Consider the following 10511-nt stretch of genomic DNA (forward strand, 5'->3'; position numbering starts at 1 on the left):
GTCAGCTGCAGTTTGTACCACCACTGTTTTAGTAACGATAATTTAATTTGACCAACTGTAAATGCTGAATATGCAAAATGCAGTTTCCTCTAAGTATGTGTAATCTCCGGACGTATCCATCCATTTTCTTTGCTGACCCTCTTGGGTCATAGCAGCAGCTGGCTACTCCAGATGTGCTCCTCCCCAGCAACGCTTACCAACTCTTCCTGGAGGATCCCAAGGCATCCCCAGGCCAGATGAGATATATAATCCCTCGTGCAAGTTCTGTGTCTACCCCATCATCTCCTCTCAGTTGGCCCAAAACACCTCCAGAGGTAGTCACCCAGGAGATCTGATAACTAGATGCCTGAACTACTTCATCTGACTGCTTTTGATTTGAAGGAGTGGCTCCCTCTGGATGTCCAAGCTCCTCACTTTATCCCTACAACCAAGCCGAGCCAATCGAAGGCAGAAAGCCATTTTGGCCGCTTGTATCTACAATCTCATTCTTTCAGGCATTGTCCAGAATTCATGAGCACAGGTGGCTTTTGGAAGGTACGAGGTGTGTCCGAAAAATTCCAGGACTGGTGTCACAAAAGATATAATCCAAATCCAAACTACAAACTACAAGTTTTGCCCATCCAAGTTAATCCCCCTGGAGTCTAACACACGTCCCCAGCCTTCTCTGCCACGCCGAAATGCACTCCATTCTTCGAGGATCCTTTGCAGCTCCGTCGTCACAGTGTCGTATCTGGACTAAAGAATGGAGAGCTTGAGCTCCAGTACAACACCGGCACTACTGCTGATCCTGCTTCAACCCATCTGTCCAATTCACGCTGTATCTTCCCGTCACTTATGAACGAAACCGTGAGATACTTAAACTCAGCTTGGGGCTGCAACTCACTCCCAAAATCCACCCCAGATAACCCGGATGACATCACAGTGACATCACCGGGGTTATATTTTTCCACTGGAGACACAACTCCTCCACATCCTGAGAGGTGATGACAGAACTAGAAAAGCAAAGAGCTTCTTTTTTTTAATTTTATCTGAACACAACAATAAGGAAAAAACACACACACAACCACCATCATTATATTGTGTTTACAGTGTGTTCAGCCTCTCCAACTGCTCGCCTGCGTCTCCACCTGCAGGCAGCAGCAGGATGTGCACGCACAGGCGCAAATCTGCACGAATTTCCCAGCTATGAATCAGTCCCTCAGAAAATGATGTGGCAGCCTTCAGTGATGAAAAACAAGCCTCCTCACCGAGTCGTGATGAGGTGAACTGGCTCTGGAGAGAGAGAGGGAGAGAGAGAGAGAGAGCTAGAGAGAGAGAGAGAGAGAGCCGCTCCAGCAGCAGCAGCAGCAGCAGCGCCGACCAGCAGCACTCTCTCCCCGCCGCCCACACTCCCGGACCGGACCCTCTGGAGGCAGCTGGATCGGGATGCGTCCGTCTCCCGGTGCTGCTTGAGATGAGGATAAGACGACGACGGTGAAACGGCGGCGATGCTCGTTACGTTACACGAAATGTTCCTCGTTACAATCTGAGCTGAACTGGGAAAAAAAAAAAAAAAAGAAATAACAAAAAAAACAAAAAAACAAAAACGCAGCGGGTTAAAATCGCCCAACAGTCAGAGGGGATTCAGGCTTTGGCCAACACTGTCTGTCTGCTGTCAACTGTTGCTTATTTCCACTGTAAATGAATCTTGTAAGGTAGGTGGAAGCATCTTCTTTTTTTTTTATCCTGCTTATTTAACATCTGTGATCAGATAAGTAGGGACATGCATCACATGAAGGATGATGGTGATGAGGAGGAGGAGGATGCTTAATGAAGTCAACATTTGTATTTCTACATATGTCATGATGGATCAGCCTTTATTTTCCTGACAAGCATTTATTTTTTTAAAATGCTTGTCAGTTCACACCTGTCAGTTCATTCTTCTTCCTTCTTGTCATCGTCATCTTGGTCCATCTTCTGTCTTTTTCTGCTTGCACTGCTCATTGTGACAAACTAAAGGCCACACACACCCTCCTCCTCCTCCTCATCCTCATCCTTATCAACTTTATTCATGATTTGTTACACGATTTTACCAATCAAGTCCATGTTGAGGCTGTCAAACAGAGCAGACCAGTGTTGCAACTAAGAATCATTGCCATGCTTAATAGTTTGCTCTGTAAAATGTCCATTAGAATATCCACTGAATCCAGCGTTGCATCTTGTAAAGGTCTTGTTTTCACTCCAAAAACCCTAAAGATGTTTCATTTACAATCACATATAGAAAGAAAACCAGCAAATCCTCACAATTAAGAAGCTGCAGCTGTCATATTTAATGATTTTATTTATTTATTTTGCTTTAAATTGACTCAAATGGTTCCTCTGAGTTGTTGTTGTTTCAGCAGAGCAGCAGCCCACACAGCACGAGACCTTTTAAACCCACGTACTTTCTGAGATGATTTCATTGAATATGATATCTTGCTGGAGCACACAGCAGCTATATTTTTAGCTGCTTAACAATGCAAGACAATTTGAAGAGGTGGATGGTGGGTTACTTTTGTTATATAACGTTTCTTGCTTTGCTCTTTGCGGGCAGCTGTCTGGGTATTAAGGTTTCTTCATTTATTGATATCGTACATTAGAACATGGCTGATTTATTAACTGACATTCTTACTCTCGAGAAAAAAAACATCTCTGGTTCATCTTCTGTGGTTTTTGTACATTTTCTTGTTTTATATAATTTTAAATCTAATTCTTTTTTTTAGTGTCAAATGGACCCAACAAGGTGTTAGAAAATGTCACTGAAAATGTAAACGTACTTTACTTTTGACAGCCTTATCATTTCTCATCTAAACATGCAGTTAAGCTCACTGGACTGTGGAGCTTTAATGATGATTTTATTTGCTTTTTTGTTTTTATTATTATTATTGATTGACTAATTAGATTCTGGTTTTGTGAAACCAACGTATAAAGCCAGACGTGTTTGAGAAAAGACGCAGATTCCTCTCTGTCAAATCTGTTTTCTGTCAGCCAATTATTTAAATAATAATTTTAGCACAGAGTGTTCTTTCATTTCCACATTTTCTGTCCTTTTATTAGTGTATGAACATGATATACTTGCTCAAAGAGCAGGACGAGCATGACCGTAAAAGCCAATAATATTAATTCATGGTCACCATTAACTGGGCTGAAGTCTTCATGGATCAATAAGACGACCAGAGCAGAGAGTCTGTCCATCCTGCTGCCATACGAGAGGAGTTATGGTGATGTTTCCACAGCTCAGCTCCTCTCCGTCCAGTTACTGTGTCTCTCTGCCTGGCCTCTGGCCTGCTAATTATCAGCCAGCTTGATAAAGTCATTAATGACCCGGCCAAGCCTGCTGGGCCTGGCACTGACACACACTTGTATACGCACACAAACACACACACCAAAGAGAGAGTCAGTCAGACAGTGTGAGGCCAGAGTTGGGCGAGGGAGGCTTTAATTTGGGGCAGGACGGTGTGCTTCTGGGCTGGGTCAGTTCGTATTAATAGCTCCGAATGAGTGTCACTCTAAAAACAGCTGCTTAATGAAAGACAACACAATAGAGGGGAGAGAGTTTCCCCAGTTTTTCTCCTGTTATCTGTCCCTCTAGGATCTGGAGTGTCTTTTAAATCAGCATTTTTTTTTTCATTTTCAGAGCAATAACAAGGTTGAAAACAGCGTGTGTAGGAGGAAAACATTGTGTATCACACATGCATAGACACGCCAAAGACTAATTGAAGGATGGCGCTGCTCTGCTTGGACTGGAGTGTTGTTTTTAAGATATGCTGTAGGCAGTGTGAACATTTAATATCTTTTTTTTTTTTTTTCCCTGCTGAGAAGGCACACGCATGCACAGCTCCACAGATGTGCAGGGTGAATTACTCTGTTAGGTGTTTGTGTTTGGCCTCTGTTGTTTTCTCCCTTTGGCTGAAACATCTTAAGGTTCATGGAAACAAATTGATTCTTCTAAGCACTGCGTGGTGTTCTCTCTGATGGCAGCCTGTTTCTCATTTTGACTCCAACCAATCTTAGAACAATGTGTGCGCGTGTGTGCGAAACAGAGACATCGCTAAATCTAGGTCTCTTATAAAATCTCGCTCTGCAAGATGCAGCATAAAAATAGGGAGGGGTTGTGGTTGTGTGTGTGTGTATGTGTGTGTGTGTGCATGCGTGTGTTTGTGTTTTGTGTGTCTGCATGGATGTCTTTCTCCATTTGCCTTCCTGCATGTTAATTTAATCATCGGGAAGCAGAGAGGAGACATGGCCGAGGAACAGGAGAGGGAGATCCCTGCTCTGTGGTTTCCATGACAACAGTGACATCATTGACAGAGTGCTACCTCCTGAGCCGCTCGGCGCAAAGTGTTCACATCCACAGAGCAGATCCAGTTTACATGTGTGTTAGCGTGTGTCTGTGAGCATACGTGCGTGTGTGTGTGAACATGCAAGCACGACTATACATGTGAACTGTTTATGAAGGAGCTCATCAGGACACACCTCTGGTTCAGTCGGTCCGTGGTTACCCACTGTTGCCAGGCAACAGCTGTCATGGCAACAAGTTGAAGCATGATCTTGCGTTGCTAAGCAAAAGGACAGGGTGAGGTGAAATTTTATTAGCACCACTGAGATACAAGCGGACACTAAAGCATGTTTTAGGAACATTTATGCATAATAATATGTAGCCATCATTAATGCCTTTAAACTAATACATGTTTTTTGGTGAATTAAAAAATTTTGCTGGCATAAAATGAGTTTGACAACAGTTTTCCTTGTTATATAGTAAATGATATTTTGGTTGTTTTTCAGTGTCCTTAAATGTGCACAGGGTGCATTCAACTTCAGTAAAAATAGCAGACGGATTTGGATAAACTTCTATTAATTCTAAACGAACTGCAGCACTTCTAGTTTTGTAATTTCACAGATTTGTTGCTTATGGGTTTCTACTAATTTTGAATTTGTATGGCACAGATCTTATTTTGGTTAACAAGCAACTTGCAGTGTGTTGATGATCCACACTCTGAAAACAAGGGTTAAGAAGACGACATTAGTCACTAAAAATTGAATGAAATTGTGCATAAGAAACACATGACATTTCAATGAACACTGCTTTTAATGCAAAAAATCAGTGACTCTAACTGAAGTGCAGTTGAAAATTTGAACTGTCATTGATTTCAGCTGTAGTGCATAAATGCTTTGTTGTTGCCTGAAAAAACCCCCACATGTTTCAGATTTGAACTGAGATCACATAGATGCTATTTAATAGGTTTGATCCTGCATGTTTTGATTTGTGATCCTTTGCAGGTTTATGAACAACCGCGTTCCTCCTAACAAGAGATACCAGCCCACTGAATATGAGCATGCTGCCAACTGTGCCACGCATGCGGTAAATGCACACACACACACACACACACACACAGTCCACAGAAAGTGAACCTCACTCAGATGAATTGACCCTCTCAGTGAAAACAAGAAAAAAAAAAAAAACACATCATTACATAACAGATAAATGACACTGGCAGATTTCAGTTCGTCCTGCATGTTTGTCTGTTGCGCTCTCTGTGTCTCATGTTTCATTTATGCTCTGAATTCGTTTAGTTATGGATAATCCCCAGCCTGCTGGGCAGCTCAGTGTTGCATTTCCAGTCAGAGGACCAATGGGAGCGGCTGTCAGCCTGGGTGTACGGGGCGGGGCTCAGCTCGCTCTTCATCATCTCCACCCTGTTCCACACTGTGGCCTGGAAGAAGAGCCACCTACGGTACGCACACAGAAGAGCACACGTTTTAACACCATATTTGGACTTTATTACAATATTTTTAAAATGATATCTGTGGTTAAATAATATAAATCTAAAAAAAAAAAACAACAACAGCCCTGCACAGCCCCCTTTTTTTGCTACACTGATGCATCATGTATAAACAGTGTCACTCAGTTGTCACGAGGCTGTTTCGGCTCTCTCTGCAGGTCTGTGGAGCACTGTTTCCACATGTGTGACAGGATGGTGATCTATTTCTTCATTGCTGCCTCCTACGCCCCTTGGTAAACAAGCTAGCCTGCTAAGTGTGTTAGTGTTTGTGTGTATACATGAGATAGCCCGTGTACTTTTGCAGCTATGTCTCCCTGTTTATGCTTCAACAGGCTGAACCTGCGGGAGCTGGGTCCCTGGGCCTGTCACATGCGCTGGTTGGTGTGGGTCATGGCGTCTTTTGGAACCACCTACGTCTTCTTCTTCCATGAGAGGTCTGTTCAAACATCCATGTATTCGTTTTAGCTGGGGTAGGACAGTCTCTTTCTGTTTATCCAGCAATATAACACCAAACTTCTCTTCTCGGTACAATTCAGTTTGTGGTTGTGAGAATATTCATTGCTAATCCAGGTTTTTAACAGAATGACAGAACAAGTATAACAAGTGGAGAGGAGGAGAGGGTTTCCTCCATTTCTTCTCGCATCAGGAAAAAACACATTAAAGTGTGTATGTTTACACAAACCAAAACAGGAATGTATATCAGAAAGTGCTTTCATATAACAGACATATTCAATTCACAGAGATTACAGGTTTTACATATTCTGTACATTCTGACCAAATCTTGAAAAAAAAAATCCCCTTTGACCCGTGAAAGAAAATAACAACTTCTCCAACAATACTGCTTTTGTGTATTCTAAACTAAAATATCTACATATTCGCTTTTTGTCGACTTTCAAATGCATCTTATTATTGCATAAAACTGACTCCCCAGTTATCATGTGACTTAAGCCCAAATATTTTTCACATCCATGTCAAATTTTTGTTTCTTGTAAGTTTTCAGTTTCTTTTGTATGGAAATGACAGAAGCAAGTGACAGAGGATGGTGAGGGGTTATGTTAGTGGTGTTAATGATACATTTTTTAACTTCCTGGGTTTTAATTTCTAAAAAATCTGTACAGAACATTATTCATACATTATTGCATTAAATTGTCTCAGATTTTTTGAGAGAATGCATTAAAAATGGGCCAGGGAATTTCTGCGGCGTCCTAGGGCATTCTAATACACTTTTAACTTTGGAAGAGCTAATGTAAAAGTTCTCTAGTCAGTTATTGGTCAATTACAAGATGTGGCTGAAACCAAAGAGCTTCCTGAAGACCTCTGATTGTGCACTTCAGTTGCTTACAAGATGGGTAAAGTCTAGAAGGCCATATCCAAGTGTTTTCTAGTGACAGCGCAAAGCATTATCAACAAGTACAAGGCTTCCTCACTGGTTGTGGGCACGGTAGAAAGCCAACAGTGACCTCTGCACTGGTAAAAATAGGAGTGCGAGAGGCCAAGAAGAATCCAAGCATCACCCGCAAAACCATCCTGATGATTTTCAACAATTCTGCTACTGAAAACTCAAAACTCACGCTCCAGCTGTCACTGCACAAAGCTGGTCTCCAAGGATGCTGACCAAGGCTGCCCTTCTTCGTTGTGGTGAAGCCTTCCTGACCTTTATGTATATGAATTGGTTTGTGTTGGCTCCTGACCAGGGCTGTCTGGTCTTGTTGCTGATTGGACCGCTGCCCAGTGCTGTGCTCCAATCCAGCTGCAGCAGTCACTACACCTGGGTATAGACGTGCACCTAACCTGTGAGTCCAGGCAGCTGTGAGTTATTGTGAGCAGCTGGCCTCTGTGCCTTGTGCTGTCATTAGGTTTTTTTTTGTAGATCTGTAACACAGCTTTGTGTTTCTCTGTATCTACTAGCTGGTGGTTACTCGTGCTCGTCTGTTTGTAGCTGCTGAATCGTGGTTACTTGTAGCTCAGAGCTTTTGGGATTTCTTGTTCTGAGGCACTTGTCTGGCTGCCGGGAACCTTCGCCAGGCTCAGCTGATTTCACACACTGCACGTATATGTCAGTTATTCTGTGCTGGCTAGACGAGGGATATTTCAGTTTGAGTAGGGTGTATAGTTGTGTTTTGTTTCCTGTTGTGGTTTACATAGCAAGTTGGTACACTGTCAGCACTCTTTTGATTTTGTTAGTTTCATTGATTTAACACCCGCAGGCCCTGTTTTTATTTGCTCTATTGCCTCTTTTGTCTGTTAATTATCCTACCAAGCAATAAATGACTTTGCTAAACCAAAAACAGCTGGTTTTATGTTGCTAAACCTCACCAGAGTGCCACTAAAACACAACAAGCTCACCCAGCCTTTAAAAAAGCTTACATTGAGAAAGGAGAAGCATCCAACCCTCAAAACACCATCCCTAAAGTCAAGCATGGCGGTGGGAATGCAATACTTTGAGGGTGTTTTTCAGTTGATTTTGGCATCTTGAAAAAAGAGGACTACATTCAGATTGTGTAGGAAAACATCATGCAGTCTGCAGAAAAACGTTGCAGCAGTGAACCTTCCAACAAGACAATGATCTGTAACATACAGCCAGAGTGTTCAACAAAAGGTTAAAAGAAAACAGTATCAGCATTTTGGAGCAACCCAGTCAAAGTTCAGACCTGAATCCATCCAGAAACTGTGGAGGGAACTGAGAACCAGAGTGATGGCAGGGACATTTCCAAATTCAAATCTGGAGATCATAAGAAAAGAGGAGCAGTCCAAAATCCCAGTGGAGACATGCAAAAAGCTTGTTATTAATTATAAAGTGTTTGATTGCTGTGTTGGCAAAAAAAAAAAAAAGCTTTCCCACTGATTACCAAGAAAAAAATAGTTTGTTGGGAAAATACGAAAAAAACAAGAAAGAAGTTACCATTCATCATTAACATCTCAACACAATATCTTGTCACTTGTTCGTGTCATTTCCAACCAGAAGAAGAACAATGGTGGTTAAATAAAACATCACAATAAATCAAAATTTACTATCAATTCACTGGATGTGTAGAGATGCAACAGACTTTTCATCCTGATAAACGTTCTGATGGCGGCAAACAAGTACTGATCTCATGCCCGGGCTTTCTTTTTATAACATGTAAAGTCTTTAAACCTCTGCGTCACATTGTTTAAAATAACATGAGGCTATAACTACATAATTCCTTCTCGACTATAAGTCCATAACTTTAGGCTCATTATCTTAAATGCTTTCCAGTTTTCTTCCTCTACACTTCTTCATCAGATCACCTTGTTGAGGTCCGAGTTAACAGAACAGCAACTGTGTCACACAAACTGTTCACAAGGTTCTTATATTTTCACTAATAATCTTTAATAGCAGAAAATGAGAATGGATGCATTATTACTAAAGACACAGTAGGCAAAAAGTGGGATACACCTTAGCGGATATTCAATTGTCAAGATGCAATTCAGTGAAGTTCCAGAGTCCATCAGGCTCATCCTCATCTTAGACAAGAGTTAGACCAGTCTGTTCCATTCATTCCTCACACCAGTTCTCCTAACTTAAAACAGTTTATGTTGTGTCCAGCTCCTTCGATGATCCGTTTTCCTGATCTGGTATGAAGGCCAATGCTATCAAACTGTGACAATTTTTACTTGTGCAATGATCCCTTGTCAGACTTAATATGCAAGTTGCCAGACAAGGTTAAATATCTGTCACTAAGAAGAAATGACAAGGGTTCATCAATAGACACAGACAGTACTACCACATCAGCATGCCGTCTATCGCCCAACTGCGCCAGCACATTTTGGATAATGTATTTTCTATTTTCTTCAAGTTGCAGGTGTATTGTAGTCCCTGAGGATTATCTTGATTTTCAGAATTTTGTATGCAACACAATTAGATATTTTTGTGCTATTTTTAAGCGCTGCATCCTGTTGTTTGAGTGCTAAGCTATTCCTCTCTGTACCAGGTATAAGATCATGGAGTTGATCTGCTATACAGTGATGGGAGTTTTTCCTGCCTTGGTCATCCTCTCAATGGTGAGGCCACTCATTTATTCCTGACATCACCCTGCTGTGTTATCTTCACATTTTTAAAAATGATAATTCCTCTCCCCAGCCGGAGCAGTCCGGGTTGTGTGAGCTGCTGGTGGGCGGAGCCTGCTACTGTCTGGGGATGGTCTTCTTCAAAAGCGATGGCATCGTCCCGTTCGCTCATGCCATTTGGCACATGTTTGTAGCTATGGGAGCAGCCATACACTACTACGCCATCTGGAAGTACCTCTACGCCCAGCCGCCCAATCAGGTCCAGACCTCCAGATGACATCAGCACTGACGTCACAGGAAGAAACTCCTGTGTTTGAGTGACTTCAAGGAGATGTCGCGAGCTGTGTCCCAATTCAGGGGCTGCCTCATGTGGAGGATAGAAAGGTGAATCTGCAGTCTGTCCTCCCAGAGGCCAACGGTAATGGTGCATTCAGGTGATCCTCGTCAACTCATAACAAACCAGTGAAAGTCATTTGTAAATGTTGAGCAGGGTTAAATCCTGCTTCTCTGTGTTTAGTTTTGACTCCCTCAGGAAGCAGAACTACCTCGGATAATGTAGAATTTTAAAGAAGAAGGTTTAAGATGTGACAAGTGGAACGATGTGGTCCGCTCTCCTGGTCTTAGTCCTGCAGAGCAGTTGCAGCTACTTTATTCACCTTTGAATGGTGTCTGCAGCTCTCC

At 42.2% G+C, this 10511-nt stretch overlaps 1 protein-coding gene across 1 annotated transcript; it reads left to right on the plus strand.

Annotated features, from left to right (window-relative positions):
* The first annotated feature begins 1680 nt into the window (after positions 1 to 1680).
* LOC103369348 (monocyte to macrophage differentiation factor 2) lies at positions 1681 to 10107 on the plus strand. The gene is made up of 7 exons (XM_008298040.1): positions 1681 to 1694; positions 5299 to 5380; positions 5593 to 5753; positions 5960 to 6034; positions 6134 to 6235; positions 9755 to 9824; positions 9904 to 10107. The coding sequence occupies exons 1-7, from the start codon at positions 1681 to 1683 to the stop codon at positions 10105 to 10107; spliced, it is 708 nt and encodes a 235-aa protein (XP_008296262.1).
* The last annotated feature ends 404 nt before the right edge of the window (positions 10108 to 10511 follow it).

The sequence above is a fragment of the Stegastes partitus genome, unplaced genomic scaffold, assembly GCF_000690725.1.
Source record: "Stegastes partitus isolate 25-593 unplaced genomic scaffold, Stegastes_partitus-1.0.2 Scaffold1273, whole genome shotgun sequence".
Lineage (NCBI taxonomy): Eukaryota > Metazoa > Chordata > Actinopteri > Pomacentridae > Stegastes > Stegastes partitus.

What these genes read in the sequence shown, in the direction of transcription:
- LOC103369348 (XM_008298040.1), top strand. An exon ending in CCAACTGTGCCACGCATGCG is followed by an intron (nt 5,381 to 5,592) that starts GTAAATGCACAC and finishes GAATTCGTTTAG; the next exon opens with TTATGGATAATCCCCAGCCT. An exon ending in CCTTGGTCATCCTCTCAATG is followed by an intron (nt 9,825 to 9,903) that starts GTGAGGCCACTC and finishes TCCTCTCCCCAG; the next exon opens with CCGGAGCAGTCCGGGTTGTG.